The 19,896-nt window shown below is 42.8% G+C and overlaps 1 protein-coding gene across 5 annotated transcripts in view; it reads left to right on the top strand.

The window, feature by feature from the left end:
* Window positions 1–17,514, top strand: part of Slc5a8 (solute carrier family 5 member 8) — a 50,377-nt gene extending 32,863 nt beyond the window's left edge. The window contains exons 11-15 of one of the 5 annotated variants that reach the window (XM_004844857.4): window positions 2,636–2,722; window positions 4,728–4,933; window positions 10,355–10,458; window positions 14,381–14,460; window positions 14,762–17,514. In XM_004844857.4, the coding sequence (XP_004844914.3) occupies window positions 2,636–2,722; window positions 4,728–4,933; window positions 10,355–10,458; window positions 14,381–14,460; window positions 14,762–14,887 (603 nt within the window). In that variant the 3' untranslated portion in view covers window positions 14,888–17,514. The remainder of the gene's footprint in view (window positions 1–2,635; window positions 2,723–4,727; window positions 4,934–10,354; window positions 10,459–14,380; window positions 14,461–14,761) is intronic. The other 4 variants (XM_087192691.1, XM_087192692.1, XM_087192694.1 and 1 more) reach the window with 4 other exon arrangements.
* Window positions 17,515–19,896: the final 2,382 nt, after the last annotated feature.

The following is a 19,896-nucleotide window of genomic DNA, read 5'->3' as shown; positions in this document are numbered from 1 at the left end:
TTCCCAGACTGTTTATTCATGATTCATGATGGCTTGGAGCGAGGGTCACTGCCACCCTCACTTCTGCCTCCCAGCCATGGCCAACCCGTGAGCCTGCTGAGCGTGTCCTCATTGGCCCTTCCACTCGTGTCCAGGCTTTAGAGTAATGCCCTGATTGCTATTTTTTATTTTTCGTAGTGGGGATTGAACCCAGGGCCTTTGCACTGAGCTACATCCTTGGCCCTCTTATTTTGTATTTTGAGACAGGGTCTTGTAAGTCAGTAAGTTGCCCCAGCCGGGCTTGAACTTGCAGTCCTCCTGCCTCAGCAGAATGCAGGAATTACATGTGTGCACCACTGTACTTGGCTCTGATTACTGCCTTGAACTTCTCTCCCTCCACTGCTGGTGAGTCTGCCCTAGATCTGCAGCTGAAACCACTCGCTTCTCCCCCGAGTGACCAGGGACCCTAGACCTACTCTACCCTCGCTGGCTGCCAACGATGCAGCTCAGTTCCCAGCAGATTGTTCTGAGAATGCTGCTGACCCTCCTCACCCGGCACAGAAGATCTGTTTGAGATTTGACTGACCGTGGAAAACAGATGGTCCTCGTTTAACGACCAAGTCATTCTTGTGATTAAGTCATTAAATGAATTGGTTGCTAAATGAGGAATTATATAGTATGTACATTACAAAATTTAGAACAATGAAATGGTCAAAGGAAACTACAGCTTGATGGCTTTGCTATTATTTGCATAACTCTTACTTGCAGTAATGTACAACAGAATATAAAACTGCAGTACTGTACTATACAGAACAATCAGCAGAAATTACAGTATGGTATAAACAAGGCATACTGCACAAAAAGACAGTGAAGCGCTATAAACAAGAAGTACAGAGCTGTACAAAAGAAAGGGCAAGTGGTAACTCAGAACAGCTGTTAAGTAGGTAGGTCCTTAAGCGAGGAATATCTGTACTGTGAACTCTGAAGCTCCGGCAGTCTCTGAACCCCAGACCCCACAGGGCCTGGAGGTGGGGTGCAGTCCCTCCGAGATCTGAGACCAGTGACAGCCCCGGGCCCATTCAGGGGTCTTGCAGGGATTTCCAGCCCTGGCCCAGGGATTCCCAGTGCTTACTGTGGCGGAGTCTCCTGCGTCTTCTATATACTGTCTCTGGCTGATGATACATCGTGGGATCTTCTAGCAGAGTCAGAATCACTCCACCTCAGTTCTTTCTCCCTTGTTTCTTTGCTAATCGAGATCTTATTCCTCCACACCGTGATTTCGAACCTTTGACAGCTTTCGATTACAGTGAGCAGCCAGCTGCGGCACGTGTGCGACAGGTTCGCCTCCACTGCTCTAACGGAGCCTTTACTTGGTGTCTTGCTTCTGTCCCCCAAACTGGCTCCCCATCCTGCTTGTCACCGCTGACTTCCTGGGCCGTGTGCTCTTTGTCACGTCCTGCGCGGAGTCTGTCTCGCATTTTGCTGGATTCTGTGACAGCCGACTCCGGATCACGTCCTTCTCAAGCAGTAGTTCTGGCTCATCAGCGCCCCAGTCCTTTCTCCTCTTCACAACATTTATTTAAATCAAGGTTCGCAGCCAGTGGCTAGGGCCCTGCCAGCCCGAAAGTGCCCGATCTCATCAAGCGCGCAGGCCACGCCTTCTGACGTTTCCCGGTGCTGGTGTTTTCTCTTGGACTCATCCCTTCTGTTCTGTTGGGCCCTCTTCTCTCATCAACAAACCAATGTATCCCTTCCTCTTCTCTCACAGTCTTGCCTATTCTTTATTTCTAATTGACAAATAAAAGTGTACATGTTTACGTGTATCCTGTGATGTTTCAATACACGTATACATTGTATAATTTCAAATGAGACTAAATATATTTATCTCCCCAAATATTTACCATTGCCATGAAAACATTCAGTCCTTTCTTCTAGCTTTTAAAAGTTATACAGTCTATTATCTGTTGTCATTCTACTGTGCTACAGAACATCAACTTACTTGTGCTATAAAATGAAAACTTAGTTCTCACCCATCAGCCTCCCCATCCCTCCCTCTGCCCTTGGAAACCTCCACCTCAGATTACTGACAGCTCTTGGAAGCTTGATACATCTTGATACATCTCTTGGACGCTTCAGTTATTTGCACTTCCTCATGCTTCATGTTACAAATCGCTTTCACTCTTGTGGTTTTATGTCTCTATATCAAAGCAAGTTTCAAATATCTTTCTATACCACTTGATCAACTTTTCTTCAAGTCCTATTTTTCCCTTTCGTGCTACCTTAGGGAATCAGGTCAGGAGCGGTTCCACCGCTGTCTCCGGTCCCTTCCAACCTTGTGGGGCAGAGCATCTTGAGAGGACCGATAGCCATGCATCAGAACAAGGCTGTGGGCGCTGTGGCTCCCGACTTGCCCTGGTCCTCCGTGCCCTCAGGATCCTCTGTCCTCGCACTTTTGAGGGAACCCAAAGGAGCAGGTGGGCCCTTGGTGTTGAGAAGCAGGCGTTCCAGGTTTTAATGACCTCTTTGCCAGTGACAGGGCTGCACACGAAGGAGGGCACTGTGGTCTTTTCATCTTCACCCTGGTGGGATCCTCTTGAAGCGCTAGCTCAGGTCTGAAATTGCTCATTGTGACCCAGCGTTCCTTTTCTTTTCGTAGGCGGCACTCAGCATATTTGGCATGATCGGAGGACCTCTCCTGGGCTTGTTCTCTTTGGGCATTTTGGTTCCTTTCGGCAACTCAGTTGTAAGTGTGAAGAATGAATGTGTGTATACGTTATTTTCCCAGCTATTGAAGCAGCTGTGCATCTCTTACTGCACTGTGAAGATATGGTTGCTTTGAGATGTTGTTAGTTACTTCCCCGATGACTTTAATTACTCTTTGTGACTTAGATGGAGTGTGTAAGGAAGCACACAGACTGGGACCCTGCATACATGAAGATCAATGGAAACAGCCAGACCCCTAGAGAACAACTGTACATATTCGTAATGTGACTAAAGGGGCAAATGCCTATGCCCTTCTTAAAAATTAATAGCTAGAGTTTAAAGAAAGGGACTGATGTTCTCAGATCTGAGAGATTTAAGGACAGTACAGCTGAGGATACCTATGAATAATCATGATGCACAAGAAGTAACGAGATCTTCACCACCTTGAGCCGAAAGCTTGTGGTTCTGATATTTGAAGGCTTTGGGCTCCAAAACATGCTCTGATGAGTTGACTGTACTTGGAAATCTTATCCAGGAAGAGGTAGCAGCCCTGTTCTTCTACACAGACCTCTCTGTGAATTAAGTATGTAGAATTAGAATCGCTAAGTTTTGTTTGGAATGAATGAAATACAAATTATTTCTCTGAAAGCCAGGAGAAAATCCACTGGTTCTGCCCTGCTATAGGATGAAGTTCAGGAAAAACTAATAATGCATATATATTTCTTTCAGACATTTTTAGAATAACTGCAGAACTATAACTTAGCCTACAGATTTCCATTCTCCTTATAAGGCATGAGGAACTGGTAAGGCAATTCTAACGAGGACTAGTATTAGTGCTAATAAGTCTGAATGAGGTATCAGGAGAAGCTAGTTGGGTAGAAATTAATCACAGTGAAATAGACTAGTTGAACACCCAATTTGACTGCATTTTGAAATGCATAGTGGTTTGTCGAGTGTCTGGGGAAAACTCAGCTTGTGCTTTCTGACACGTGATGAATGGCCTTTAGTGGGGCTGTCCCTGATGAATCCCAACATGCCCTTTTGGGGAGGAATAAGATACTGTTATTCTTGCCATAGAACTCGGAGTCTGCTCCCAGGGACTGCACACTTACGAAAGGTCTCCCGGTCCTCGTCCCCAGCACAAATCCCCTGCTCGGGCCAGCGAACTTCTCACTTGCCCACCAGTGTGTGATTCTTTTTTCTCCCCCGTGTTTTCACTTAGATTTACCCCCTGCCTCAAATGCTCTTCCCTTTTCTCCACATGCAGCTCCAGGATCAGGTTGCTATTGGTAAATTCCACCACAGGGGGAGCAGCTTCCCAGCTTGAGGTCTGCTTTTGCTCCCATCCTTTGGAACCAGGGTTTAAATCCTTCGCGAGCAGACAGAACTCCCTGACAGAACTCCCCTCAACCCAAGTCTCTCAAAGGACAAGAAAGCCAGTGTTTTCAGAGGAGACCCTGGCCAGGATCTCCCCGCTCCTTCTGTTTCTCCCTAGAGATTTGGTCTGGCTCAGGGCTGGGCTGCAGTCATGTGTAACTCGGCTAGATAGTTTCCCCCTAATTATCCTGCAGCTCGGTTATAATTGTGCATGTTGTTAAGTGTAAGGATAACGTGGATGTGCTTCCATTTGCATACTCTCGTGCATATGGCATGCCATTTGTTCACAGATTAAGTAAACAGAGGGAACAGCTGGCCTGCAGTCAACCAGCTTTGTGACTGTGGCAGTTCTTTTGGGTGTGAAGAGTGGGGAAAGTCAGAGCCCAGTGCTGGCCACAAAAATAGAGTTGAAAAACTGGAGGTATTCAACATTTGCAGAGAAAGTGGGCAGGAGTTAGTGAAGGGTTAGACAGGGATATGAAGGAACTGGGGCTTAGGGATGGGAGCCTGTGATCCACTTGACAAGAGGGTGAGATCCTGCAAGGCAGAAGAGATGTAGGAAGAGAGCTTGTAATTGTGGCGTGGATCAGGTTGAACTTAACTTGCAAAGGTTTCCATCTTAAAGCAAATGGCATTATCTTCCTTTTACCAGTGCTCTTGTTTTCCAGGGAGCGTTTGTCGGTCTGTTGGCTGGATTTGTCATATCCTTATGGATTGGAATTGGAGCTCAGCTGTACCCCCCACTTCCGGAGAGAACTATGCCGTTACACCTGTCTACTTACGGCTGCAACAGCACATACAATGGGACCCATGTGACGACAGCCACAGAAATGCCATTTTCTACGGGTACTTTTGACATCCACAATGTGGAAAGGTATCCAGTTTTATAATCTATCTTTAAGATTTATGTGACAAGTAGAGAACTCCAGTTGCTTGTTATCTTGCCCATAACACTGCGATTTTTCCTAATTCTGAACCTAGCAGAGCCCATGTGGGTCTTTGGTTATAACATATTATTCAGCACTAGAAAAAGGATATATTTTTTAAATTTCTATAGAAATTTCCACTTTAGCTTTAGGTCTAAAGGAAACCTGAATAGTAATGAAAAATCTGTTATGGATATACTACCAAATACCAACTCTAACTGCATGAAAAATTATCTGTCTTTGAGAAGTGTTTTCAATGTAAAGCTCAATTATAAAAGAAATATTGCTTAACTAGTATTTGAAATAGATCCTCTACTGAGGATCTATTATCTACCATGATCTGATTATGTGGAATAGTTGCTGATCATTCTGTTTAAAGATTCCAGGTCTTGGAGCACTACCAGTGAGTCACAGCTATGACCTTCCTGCCAGCGTTTTCTCTTAGGCAGCATATTTTTGAGCCTCTGAATACTGAGCTTGTCTGACTTAATGAAATAGCGTAGGGCCGGGGATTTAGCTCAGTGGTTCCAGTGCCTGCCTTGAAAGCACAAGGTCTCGAGTTTGATCCCTGATACCAAAAAAACCCCATAGTGTAGACTTGTTGGCAGAAGAGTGCTGTACTGTACTGTGAGTGTGGGGGCAGACTTTTCTTAGTGGATGCATCAGTGTGCAGATGTACAGTACAAAATCTCACGCCTGTGCTCAAGGAATACAAAAACAAGAACGCTGTCCCCAAAGTATTGCCCGAGTGCCAGCTTCCAAGGAAGCAGCCTTAGAGAACTGTTGCTTTTGGGTCAAGACACAGAGCATCCTTCTTAAAATGGACACAGTCCTGTGTACAGAAAGAGCTGTTATTAATGAAGCCATGCACAATCCCAGAAGGAATTCACTTGCAAATTCTTGCCAGTGGGACTTCTGGGGGAGTTCAGGGCTGTATGCTGTGTATGGATGGAGGGAAAAGTTAGTTCCAGAGTCCAAGAAATATTTGGGAGACTAAGTAACATGCTGTGAAGACAGAGGCAAAGAAATCTGGGGAGGAGTGTGGACCAGCATAAAAGCAGGAATGGGAGAGGTTCAGGAAAGTCACCGGAGAGGGCCAGAAAGGGAGAAAAGATGAACTGAAAGTTAAGTGAGATAAGAGGACATTCAGACTGTCCTTCTGGTTACATAGTTTTGCTTAGCATTTTTTCCAGTTAGGTAAATATCTCCTTTAATATAACAGCATAAGGCAAAATGGTTCTTTAGATTCCTGAAACAAATAGATCAGCCAAGGTTTATTATGTTCCTGGTACCAAATAATCACCTTTATAGGTTAGCTTAGTTACAAAATAATTCCAGTAATAGAGGATGGGGGTGTAGCTCAGGGGCAGAGTGCTTACTTATTAAGTGTAGGGCCCTAGGTTCAATCTCCAGCACCACAAACAAACAAATAAATAGTTCAGCTAATCAGCAAGAGTATTTGAACATGAACTATGTATCTAGCTGTTTGTTTAATATCTGCTTCTTCTTACCCATTCCTATTTTCTAAGAAATTACAGTCTAACCTGAGAGGATATGTATGATAACTATAATAATTAGCACATGGTAAATTGCACTTGATACTTGACAGATACAATATTTGTTAAAAGAACAAATAAAGACAATGTTGGTGTGTAGATTAACATGAAGATTTCAGAGATGTATGACTACTTGAAGAATGCAGTTGTCTTGATGCAGGAGAAGGTTTTAAATGTCATTCTTGTCACAGGAAATAAAAGGGAAGTTGGGCGAGAAAAGAAGTAATTAAGCAATACCTTGTGATAAGTGGTATCCATAGGCTATCATGCTAGCCAGGAGGTGGTGACTGGGAAATCTGTCTTGCTCTGTTTGCTGTTGCTATAACAGAATAATATAGATCGGGCAAGGAAGTCCAAGGGCATGTCTCCAGCATCTGCCCAGCATCTGCTCAGCATCCGCTCAGCATCTGGGGGCGGGGGGGAGGGTGGCTTCCTAATATGGCCAGGAAGTGGAAGTGTCCTAGCACTGCCCTCTTCCTCTTCTTATAAAGACACTGTCTTAGTTACTTTTCTCTTTGCTGAGACAAAACCCACAGTTGAAAGAGGAAAGGCTCATTGCAGCTCAGAGTTTCTAGAGGTTTCAGTTTGTAGTTGGCTGGCTCCAAGGAATGGCAGAGGGGCCTCAGAGAGGAGAAAAGGTTCATGGTGGGTAGAAGGTGGCAAAGCACTGAAGTAGCAAAGCAGCAGCAGCATACCTCTCCCTTTCATCCCTTCCAGGCTGTCCGCCCTTTGTGTGGTGCCACTCACCCCCAGGGTGGGCTTCCTGTTATCCACACCCAGAACTATGCCAAACCAATCAGTGGACTAATTTAGTAATCGCATATCCTTAATCCCAGCACCATACACCCTAGATCCAGCCCCCTCTCAAAAGTCCCACCAATGACCACATGAGGCTTTGGGGGACATCTAGGCACGGCCATAACAGGCACTAATCTCATCATGGGGGAAGAGACCCTTCTGACATCATTTCACCCTAATTACCTTCCACATGCTGCTTCCAAATGCTGTCCACATATAAATTCAGGGATGGAGTTTCTGACACATGAACTTTTGAGGACACGTTGAAACCACAGCACCTTCTTGTAGGAGTTATACAAACTAGATTTAACTAGGCAGACAAGATTGGGACAAAGGTAGGGACCAAGGAAAGAAGAGTATGCATTGCAGAGTGAAGAAACCAATGTACGAAAAGTCACCTCCTTCTGTACAAGGGTGTAGGTGACACAGCCAAAGACTTAAGATACCAGGTAGTTGTCCAGATTCAGTTTTGTTTTGTTTTTTAACTTTTTAACATGAGTGCATAAGTGTGCTAGTAGTTTTAACCTAATCTTCCTTATGATTCATGCAGTTTATACGTTTATTGACCGTTTAGATGTCTTCTTTTATGACTTGTCTATTGAAGACATTGGCCTAATTTTTCAATAGACTCTGTATTTTTATTATTTATTTGGGAATTATTGATATATTCTTGATACAAGATATGGTTTGAAAATATTTCTCTCCCACCCCATGATTGTATTTTTTCTTTTTTTACTTCTATATTTTGTAAAAAGTCATGACTTCTCAGATAATCCTTAAAGTATCAAGAGGAAGTTTAATCATGAAAAAATCAGCATGTTCAGAACAGTAACAATACCTTCATTTTAGAAATAAAGGACTAACACAATTGTTTAGTTCTGGTTTTGAGTTTTCCCTCCTAATATCACAGATGTAAATACATAGTATATTCTCAGTGTTCTTGTAAGATGTCCTGATTTTTGCATTTTGGCAACTAATTCAAATTTTAAAAACAACAACTACCAGGCAGATGAAACAAACATATCAGTTTGCAACTTTATTCTCTTACTAATATCTTTTGTTTGCCAGATTTTCTTCATTTTAATTAAGCTCAAGTATGAATCTTGCTCTATATTGTTATTCCCTTCTGTGTCTTGTTGAAGAAATCTTTGCCTTCCACGAGGTGCTAAAGATATTCCCGCAGCTTCTCCTGTAAAGGGCCTGTTGGTATCCAGTCACGTGTGGGGAATGCAATCTGCTGGAGGGTGAGCTCAGTGCTGCAAACGGAGCCAATTTCCCCTCCGTAACTTCCCCTTCGGTAGGCCAAGCAGTCTCTGGCGGAAAGACAATCCTGCCGGCCCACTGTGACGCAGGCCGCTGAACTAATGTAAAGGAGAGGGCCGTTTCCCCGTGAGTCTCTTGGTGGTGCTGTGTTCTGTTCCATTTGGCCCGTCTCTGGCCCAGCGCCTGACTGCCTGCCACACTTTCATTGGCCCACGTCACTGTGTGTCCCTGCCGTGTGGGCTCTGTCCCTCAAGTTCTCATTGCTTTGATCTCTCTGATGTCTTAAAACACTTGCCTGTCTCCCATCTTCCAGATTTTATGCACTATTCATAGCAGGATGGTTGGTCTCCATCGAGCTACTCTAGCAAAACCGAAAGTGGAACCCTGGAGCAATTGTTCTAGAAATAGAACAGACCTCTAACTTCACTGCTTACAATCTGTGGAGATTGCCAATCATTGTGGAGGAAAATCTCAGCCCACCCAAAGGCTTTCTCATCTGGCCCCATTCTGTGTCCTGCTCGCTGTATTTTGCTCAGCTGGGAAGATGGTTTGTTGCTCAGATTTCAGTTCAGATGTCATTTCTTGGCAAATGGTTTCTCTGAGCACTCGTGGTAGTGTGGCCCCTCCCTCTCTAACCTGCTAAGGTGGCATCATCTTGCTCTAGTTTTCTCACAGGACTTTCCACCCATGGAAATCATGTTCGTTAATTTGCTTACTTGTTTATTGTATTTCTCTGTCCATTAGGATGTAAGCATCAGTGGACGGGAACTTTATCTGCCTTACTTGTGGCTGATTACCATGACAAGAACAGTGCCTTGGACATAATACAGAGGGTAAAAGGCTAATTTAGGCTCATGGTTTCAGAGGTTTCAATCCATAGTCGGTTGGCCCTGTTGCTTTGGGTCTGTTGTGGTGGGAGAGTGTGGCAGAAGCGGTAGTGGCCAGAGAGCAAAGCCAGAGACGGAAGGAAGGGCCTAAGGGGTCCCCAGTATCTCCTCTGAGGGCACTGCCCCTTCATGACTGACTTTCCTCCACCTCACCTGCCTCCTAAGGGCTCCACCACCTCCCGACAGCAACATGGGTGTATGCCCAAGCCCTTCACATTGGGCCTTTGGGAGACATTGATCCAAACTGTAGCACTGTGCAATCTGAAACAGCAGGTGCTGTCACATTGAGTGTGAGAACTGAGTTCCTTTGGGTCAAAATGAGGATCCACCCAGCGGAGAAAACACAAGTTCTAGTTGCCCAGAGTAAGTGCTACAAAGATGGCATCTGAGAGAGCTGGGGTTTTATAGATTGAAAACAAGATGACAGCGAATTGGTTGTTGCAGTTGGTAGGAATAGCGCAGCATCCAGCTGTTCCTTGGCCACGGAGATCATACGCTCTGATAAAGAGTTGTGATGAGCACGAATGGCTTTCACTGGCATGATTTCTTCTTTTCTTGGTGCCAGGAGTTCGCAGAACCTTGCACCACTGTGGCCTGGGTCTCTATACTTCAGGTTTCCCCCAACCGAGAGTATTTTGTGACGCCATTCCTGTGACATTTTAAATCTTCTCCCCAGTGTATGGTCAGGGTGAAGCCATACTTTTGATTTCTGGCCCAGGAAGTAAAGATCAGAACAGCAGATTATGATACTGAAGGCGTTATTAAATACTGTATTTTTACTCTGTTGTGAGGATCATTAACCCGTACATGTAGTTGCTAGTAGCATTGCACTAAATCTTATGGCAATGCTTTTGCTGTCTTTTAGGACTCCACTGATGAATAACTGGTATTCTTTATCCTATCTGTACTTCAGCACCATTGGGACTTTGACCACATTGTTTGTGGGAATGCTTCTCAGTTTATCAACAGGTAAGTACCTTCACAGTATTCTTGTATTTATGCTGGTTTTTATTATGTCTGTTTTATAGCCATCTTTTATTTTTTTACTGTGATCCTTTTAATACTTAATTGAATTATTTCTTCCATTTTATGCATGGGAATTTGAGAGCCTGCACTCGAGAACAGGTCGTCTCTATTTGAGCCTTGGTTCTGCCATTTAATAGATGTGTAAATCCAGGCAGTCACACAGCGGCTCTGAGCCTTAGCTTTCTCCGGTGTAAGATGAGGATAATAATAATTAACCTGCCCAGCTCACAGACTGCTGTAAAAGTAAGATGTTTGCAAAAACTCCCTATAGCTACTACAAGGCTTTCACCGAACAGCCTTATCCCAGGACCTTCCTGTTGTCCCCTGTTGGCTCTTTGTACACTGTAAGTAAGTATATACACACAAGGAATAATAATTATGATGTTTATGTTTAAACATAGTATAAAAGTTTTTGAAAAATGTTGATAAACTTTAAAAATAAATATCTATAGAAAAATCAAACTGATAGTAGACATAGTGTTAACTGGTCTATGGGATTGCTATAGCGCTTTTACCCTCGGACGTTATTTCCTCTTCATTGTGAGAATTCTCTTACCCTCTCTCCTGTGTGAGGTTCCCTACTGCCCACATCACTTAGTCCTTATGTTTGTTTATGCGCTTAATTGAATGAGTACATCTTACAGCATTTTCTTGAGAGAGGGGAGACAAGAGGAGAGGTTTTGGAAACTGCATGTCTGAAAAATTATTTAATCTATCTTACAGTTGGTCCATAAGTGGAATAGGAATCTTAGGCTGAAAAGCACTTAGTTTAATTTTCTCCTGGCTACTGTGCTGCTGTTGAACGCCAGTGGCATGCTACCTGCTGCGTCTGACTTGCCTTGGCCCTCAGGAGGGTCCTTTACAGCTGAAGACTCCTGTCCTTCAGTTCTGAGCATTTCCTTATGTTATTTCTTCTGTAATTTCTGCCACTTTCCTCTAATCCCTTGTCTCTTCTCCCGTTTTCCATTTCTGTGTCTTTTAGGTCTAATACGTGGATATCTTTTTCATTTTCTTTTCCAAACCTTCTCAAAGGAGCCCTTGATACAGTTTGAGCATAGTCTGTAGGGGCCAAGGGCAAGTAGCGGGCTATATGCCGAAGTCCAGGTGAGAAAACATAGTGCTTGGGCTGGGACAGTGGTGCAGGCTGGTGAAAGTGCTGGGCTCCCTAATTCTCTCCGCCTTCCCACATTTACATCCGCAGCACCCAAATCCCAGAAGGCTGCCTTGCCCTTCTTATCAGTGTTTTCTAATCACTCAGAAATGCTTACATTTTGTTCAAGTATTTCTTTTTGTTGTTGTTGTTCAAGTATTTCTTTATGCTACAAAGCTACCTGTTCAGTGCTGCTTAATAGAATCCTATTATCAATTATTGTTTTTGGGACATAGATAGCACTGTCTTTCAAACTTATTGGCATATCACAGTGGTCCATGCACATCCATATTTATAGACCACAGGTCACAACAGCTAAATCTTGGAAGCAACTTACATGTTCACCAACAGATGAATGGGTAAAGAAAATGTGGTATTTATACACCATGGAATACTACTTTGCCATAAAGAAGGATAAACTTGAATTATCTGTAGGAAAATGGATGTACCTTGAGGCCATAATAATAAGTGACATAAATGAGACACACAAGCTTAAATATCACATGGCTTGTCTTATGTAGAAAGCCAAATTATAAATAAAGAGCAAAATAAAAAATAGATAATAGGAAATAGGGAGGTAGATACTTCTCAAATGAGGGAGGGAGGAGAGGGAAAGTGGATGAAAAAAAGAATGAAGATGTGTTGTGTACCTGTGCCGGCTCCACACAAGGCATGTAAACATTATGTACTGCAAACATGTCAATAAAAAATAAACTTTATAATTGGTAATTATAAACTGTGTAGGTATTTGTTGCCCTTCAGCTATTTTAAAGTATTCTGGTTCTTTTTCAAAAGATCTGCTTTTTCTCATAAATAAAATTACTGGGATAATAGGTTTATTCTTTTATCTGTTTTGATATATTTAAGACAGATTCTAAACTTTTCTCACCAGTTACCCAGTTGTTTAGATTTGGAATGTATCTAACTGGTCTCCTGTACTATTTGATCTTTGGCTTTTATTTAACTCCCTCTTCCTCATTTTTTAAAAGAAAGTGAGATGTTAGATTCTTTCCTTTGAGTGTTCCTTCTTAAATTCTGTGATTCTGATATCTGTTGTTTCAGTCACCTTCCCAGCACTGGGACAAAATGTCTGACATGCACAACTTAAGGTTTAATTTGGCATATGGTTTTGGGGATTGAGTCCATGGTTGTCTGGCTCCAAGGTAGAAACAGCATGGTGGAGGGCATGAGAGAGGAAAGCTGTCACCTCATGGGAGCCAGGAATCAGAGACTGAATGGAGCCAGGAAGCTGTGGAGGAAGATCCACCCTTTCAAGGAGCAAGCCCAGTAACCTACCTCTCCCAATCAAGCCCCGCCTCCTAACAACGCAGTTAGCTATGGACTCATCAATAGATTAATCCACTGATGAGTATGGAGCCCCCACGATCCAGTTGCCTTCCAGAAGCCCCACCTGTGAGCAGAAGAGGCTGTCAGAGAACATTCTAGATCTAAACCACAACATCTGTATATTGCCCTTTCATTTTAAAAAGTAATGGTCTATGCAGATGAACAGACATGTAGTAATAAAAAGCACTCTAACTTCATTCATGTCATAAATGACTTACTCCTACTCCAAAGCAGCAGTGAGCATCTTGATAAAACTCTAGAGACATGCAATTCTGGTTACCTTTGCTCCAGGAGTCTGTTTCTTTATCCGTAAAATGGGAGCAAATATTTTCCTAAGTAGATCATGAGCTGTTATTGCGATGATTGTTTTATTCAGTTCGGTTTCTGCAACATCTAGCAGTCGTAGCACACAGTAGGCACTGTGTAATGGTGAATGAATTTAAGGTAGATCTTATCTCTAGAACAGCGGAGATTTCCATAGCTGAGAGTCTAATATTTGTGTCAAAATGATGGTTCTCGAATTTTAGAGGGCAACAGAATCATCTTGGAAGTTTCCCCACAGTACGACTCAGTGGCCCCATTTACAGGGATCCTAATTTGCATAGTCTAGGCTGGAGTCCAGAAATCTGTGTTTTTCTTTTTTCTTGGTACTGGGGATCGAACTCGGGACCTTGTGCTTGCGCAGCAGGCAGCAAAACCACTGAGCTAAATCCCCGGTCCCAGAAATCTGTCTCTTAAGCACATCTCCTAAATGATTTGGAGAGAGGTGCTTTGAGGACTTCATAAAAGCATTCTCTTTGAGCCACAAATAAAATGCCAAACCAAGGGGTTAGTTTTGTAAAGCAAACCTTAGGGAGGAGGGTGTGGATCAAACAGCAGTAAGCACACTGATTTGCATTCAATCAATTTAGTCAACAGTTCATCACTCCCTGGATTTCTTCACCTACAAATATTCAAAGTCACCAAACTGGCTAAAGGCAGCTTTAGCACCAGATGCAGGGGCAGATGGTTTAAAATTTTGTTGGTGGATCAGAGGATACTTTTGAATCGGTTTTTCCAACCAGCACTGGAGCGAAGGACTCTAGTTGAGCACCAGAGGCAGCAGTTGGCTTGAACTTAGGAGCTGTCATATCTTTATCTATCTTTACCTATTTATTTATATATCATGAGTCTCATATTTATCACAGTGAGGGCCTACAGGGTCTGAGACTGATGGAAGGAAAGGGGAATGGTGGCACGGTTTAAGTTTCTCTTTCTGTGTTTTATGAGTGTGTAGAGTATAATGTCCACTAGCTGCCCATGTGCTGGTACATGTCACGGTGTGGTACAAATATCTTTTTAACAATGTAAATATTGCATTTTTTTCAGGAGGAAGAAAACAGAACTTAGACCCCAGATTCTTACTAACCAAAGAGGACTTTTTATCTAATTTTGATATTTTTAAGAAAGTAAGTTGGCTTTCATTTACCGTAAATGAGGAAGCCAGGCTTTATCGCCTGGATAGTGCCCTAGTTAGTTCTGAACCTATCTCTTGAACAGGGTGGGGAGGAAAGGTATACACCCTTTTCTTTGATCATGGCCTGGGTCTGGTGTGTATCATTCTATCCCCTGCTGATCTCTACTCCATTATACAGCTCTCTCCCTCAGTAGACTACAAAGCCATCATAAAGAAATTAAAACAGTAGTGGCAATTATTTAGCATTAAGTAAACTTCTTTTTTCTAATCACCCTGTTAACGTTTTCTCTTAGAAGGACCATGTTTTAAGCTACAAATCTCACCTGGTGGAAAGCGGTGGAACTGATAACCCTGCCTTCAGCCATGTGGAATTGAACTTCACAGATCCAAGCGACAAGTTCAGCGGGACTCGCCTGTGAAGTAGCTCTGATACTAGAAGATTTTAAACCGTGCCTTGGTTTTACATGTTTTCTAGAATAATGGGATCAGAATTAGATTGATTTTCTGTCTAACGTGAGTGTTTTGGGGGCTACATTTTTGGTAAAGTCAAGTCCTGATTTTCTTCCCTTTCCACAGTGATTTATCGTGGTACTCTGGAGTTGAGTCTGAACATCAGCATTTTCCTCTCTCTTTTTTTCCAGTGGAGCCGCAGTTCTGACTCTATACATGCTGAAGGGCTAACACACACATATACACAGGATACTTGGCAGTCAAAGGCATACTCTTAAATTTGGGCATTATTGACAATGTTTTCAATGCCTTTGGTGTTAGCATAAAACTTTCAGCATTTGCCAAAATCAAAATCAATGTTGAAAAGAGCTTTCTCTCTCCTACCACATACTCTGTTCTTAGGGACCAGTGAAATGACAGCCCTGGGTTGTGGGGGTTTTGCTTCTTATCCTGGATCGGCTCATAGCGTGTAATAATAACCTTGGGATGGATTCTGGAGCAGGAAGGCGGAAATCAGGAAACAGACACAAATGATAAGGCCCTTTGGTATGGATTCTTGTGCCTTTGGCTTGTTTTCTGAGGCTCCTGGCCTTACTTGCTTATCTTACCTAAGACTACAGTTCTTATGTACATTCCTAGTTTCTGAACCACAGCTTGCCTTCCTGGTTTCCCGTTTCCTCTGTTGCCCTGGGCTCCGCTATGCCTTGATACACCCAGTGTACACCGCCACACAGGCCTGGTTCACCAGGTCCCAGCCTGTGAATGATAAACTCATGAGCCCCGTACTGATGAGTGGATGCTGATGTGGGTTCTTACAGATTTGGTGACCCACGAACATTGTGTTTTAAAAAAAATGATTAAGTTCAGGGTTGGCGGTGGAGCTCAGTGGTAGAGCACTTGCCTGCCGTGTACAGGGCCCTGGATTCCATCATCCTCAGCACTGAACTTCAGAAATTAAGTTTTATGGAGTTAGCTGTTTTTACTCAATGCTGTTGAGTTAAACACTGGAATGTCAACTAATTTGTGATCAGTTAAATTGATTGATGGTTCCTATGTTTAGAAATCTTGAAATTTTAGTATATTCACATAGTTAAGAGGCTAAATTAAATACTAGGTAGTACTATATTTTCAATGTACCAGACTTACTAAATATCTGCTTTGTTTGATGCTTTAAAATTTCATATAGCAGTCTCAAAGTTGCTTCATTGTTTGTATTACTATGTTCCTAGCTAAGAGTTTAGTACAGGATTTCATCAATAACTTATTTTTTCAATGACCACACTAGATACTGTTTAAAAGCTTTTTAAATTTTTAAAAAAGATGAAAGAAATATTTAGAAATATAAAACATACAAATGTTTTGTAATTCAGTAATTTTGTGCATATTTTCTGATCTATTTTATTTGGGAAACCATGCTCTGTACATATAGAGGCATTAAGAAATAAATAAAATAAGAAGTAGCATTTCTCTAGAGCAAGAGATTTATATAGCATTTAAATTCACTATATATTCATGTATTTCTTATGTGTATAAATGCTCTTTTTGATCATTATACTTGTAAGCAAACATCACATTTCGTGAATCTTTCCACAATATATTTTTTTTGGTACTGGGGATCGAACTCAGGACCTTGCGCTTGCAAGGCAGTAGTGCCACCACTGAGATAAATCCCTGGCTCCCACAATGTTTTAATGAGATATAATCTTATTTGTTTTATGCTACTGTGATTTGAACTACAGTTATTTATTTAATAATTCTAAGTGCATTGTAGAGTGATTCGATTTTGGAAATCAAAATCAAGTTCTTTAACTTTTTCTCTTCACTGACTGCCTAGAAGTTAGGCAATGTGTTTTTAACAAGAAATATAATACTTTCATTGGTGTTCATTTTCCTTAAGACAAAATACATCTTTATGACAATTGAGACTATCAGTGTTTTACATTTACAAACATGTAACAGTGCCGGGTAGATTTCTTCACAAAGTGATATTGTTATTAATTAAAAATAATTTATCTTAATTTCTCAATTTTGGGGTAAAATATTATAATGCAAAATACATAAGCTGCTTCTCAATTATTTTGAATCACAGTAACTCAATGGGAGAAAAAGTCACGAAAATTGTCAAATTTTTTTTTTGCCACTGATGAGTTCTCTGCCTTTGAGTTGACACTTAACCTCCCCTACTGATGGTACACAGCATTAAGCTCTTGCCTACCCAACAAAAGTAATGTGAGCATAAAAGATCAGATTGAGCTCTTTGGCAGAAAACCACGGTATTAACTAAAAATAGCATTACTAGGGCTGGGGATTTAGCTCAGTGGTTCCGCCACCCGCCTCACAAGTGCAAGGACCCGAGTTCAATCTCCAATATCAAAAAAAAAAAAAAAAAGCATAACTAATATTTCCATAAGATTGAGAATCAAAACCTGAGACCAAATCCACTTTCCAACTTTTTAAAAGATGAGCTGCTCATATGTTATAATATAATGATGTAGAGTTAGAGCCTTCTCAAAAACTATGTGCCATAGAAATATTAAATATATTTAGGAATCAGCAGGATTATTCAAACTGAATAAATGTAAACTTTAAAGAAAGATATTGAGGCTTACTCATTTCACAGAGAAATGAAAAATTTATAGGTAAGCTGGGAAACGGCATCAGTTTGTATTCATCTATTTAGTTGCTTAAACAATCCTTTTCTCTACAGACCAGTGGTTCTCAACATTACCCATTCTGTTCTTTAAGGGACATTTGGGAATGGCAGGAGGTCATTCCTGGTGGTCCTAGTGGGGTGTGTGTGCTGCTGGCATCCCGTGAGCAGAATTTAGGAAAGCTGCAGACGGCTAAATGTCCTAGGAGACAGGTCAGCTGCCCTCTCTCCAACTCAGACACCAGTAGTGGGAGTCTGAGAAACCTTGTCCTGGAGTGAAGAGTGAACTTCCTGAAGTCACACAGCCTGGTGGTCTTTCTTCAGGAATGCGGCCTGACACTGGTACCTGGACATTGTCATCTAAGGGGGACAGTGAAGATACCAGGATCACGTGGAATGTTAGCATGCAGAATAAGGACCACGTATTTTTATAGCATGTTGAGGGCTGTAGGATTGTGAATATTATGCGAACCAGTCCTTGAACAGCTTAGCTTTCTACATGGTAGCTAATAGTGACACATATTAGGATGAAGGAAATATTAAATGTATGCATATAAAGATTTCATCATTTCATATTAATCATGAAAACCACAGGAAGTATAGGGTTTTTGTTTTTTAAAAACAACTGAATGTCGCATGGCACAGCCACATGGGACAGGGTTGAGGTTGAGATGCAGCAAGTAACTCTTTGAATTGATTCGAACAATAGTGTCCCTATGATAGTGTGGGTGCTATTCATTTTTTCCCTGTTTTTCCTTATTTCTATCTAAATGTGATATTGTGAAAGAACACTCTTCAAACCCTAATGGTCTTTCTTCCACTTGGTCTGGCCTGTTGTTGAGATTTTCATCTGGAATCTGTATTAGGGAGTTACGATCTTTCACATTTCTGGTATCCCACTGGTGCACCCAGGGAAACGGCAGTCTCTCCTCTGAAGATGTGTCTCAGGGTATGGAATGTTTATTTCCAGCTAGATGTCTTACTATAATCTTCTTGTAGATTCTTTGGCTGTGGTTAGTGGGTTTGGGCACATTGTGTGTCATATTGGGTTGGACAAGAGTGGGGACTCCCTAGCAACTCTGGCAGGAGTTGTATAGACTGCGGATTGTGGGGTGCATCTTGTGTGGTGCCCCTACCGGGCAGTGGGAGTTTCTCGCCTCTGTTCCTTGCCTGGGACTCTGGTACTGGCCTCTCTCATAGTGGTGAGGGGCTTGAAGCACTTGTGTCCTGATTAGACATTAGCACAGCTCCAGGTATTTGGGGAGAGGGGCTAGGATCACAGTGGCCCCTCTGTGACACTCACACCCAGTTCTGACATTAGTGTGTGGTCGGGCAAGATGTGGAGGTGACCGCTGTGGAGGGCCAGTGCAAGTGCTATGGCGGAAAAAGTTGAGTTATTCTTCTCTGCTTCTACTGTGAGTGTCCCCAGGAGCGGGACCCCAGGCCCCTCTAGCTGTGCCTATCTAGAAACAGGGTGATGGCTGGGGGTCCGCCTCATCTTTTAGTTGTAGATCCCAAAAGGGGTGGAGCCGAGTGGGTTATGTCTGGAGCCAGGTGTAATTCCCTCAGCCGAGGCGTTCAGTGGGGTGCGTGAACACGGCACGCACTCTTTCTCAGGCATCTGTGTCAGTCAGTCCACCAGGCCAAATCGGGCTCACGGGGCAGCTGCCTCCTGAGCCGGTGCAGTGGATGTCCGCGGGCTCCCAGAGACGGGAATACACGGGGCTTCTAGCCAAAATCAGACAATAGGTCCCTTCCCAAGATGGTGCCCTGGGCCTTCAATGGAAGATGAAGTGACTTCCTTTTCCAAAGCCAGACTGCTGGGCAGATTTGGGCCCTCTTATCCATTTAGGGTGCAAACCGGCACAGAGCACGAAACTCTCTAAGAGTTAAGACGGCCAGTGTCTGTGCTGATATTCATCTATCAGCGACTCTCTTGCCTTTGCCGCTGTGGAAGGGAGACTCCATCTCCTGGCTACGGACCCCGTGTGGCAGATGCGGGGAAATGTTTCTCTTGTTGTCATGGTGTCAAGTCTGGATTTACAAGGTTTCCATTTTTCTGCTGTTGAACTGCACCGTTTTCCCATGGCCACTCCACTCAACACACCGCGGTCCACCGTTGCTTTGTTTCTTCTTTGCGTACCTCTGTTGGGTCACCTTGTCAGTCCCCTGAATGCACCAGGGTCTCGCCCCTTCTTTCCAAATCTGATGGTAAACATCTTCACCGTGGGTCTTCCAGGGTTTCATACATCCGGTTTCCCTAGCTTGTGAAGATAACCTGGTTTGTGAGTAGCAGTCCGTCTCGGCATTCCCATGGAGGGACAATCG

The sequence above is a fragment of the Heterocephalus glaber genome, unplaced genomic scaffold, assembly GCF_053883595.1.
Source record: "Heterocephalus glaber isolate CG9 unplaced genomic scaffold, H.glaber_assembly_v1.0 deba00001572, whole genome shotgun sequence".
NCBI classification, from domain to species: domain Eukaryota; kingdom Metazoa; phylum Chordata; class Mammalia; order Rodentia; family Bathyergidae; genus Heterocephalus; species Heterocephalus glaber.
Note: the sequence above shows the minus strand (reverse complement) of the source record. Positions and strands in the feature narration are given on the sequence as shown.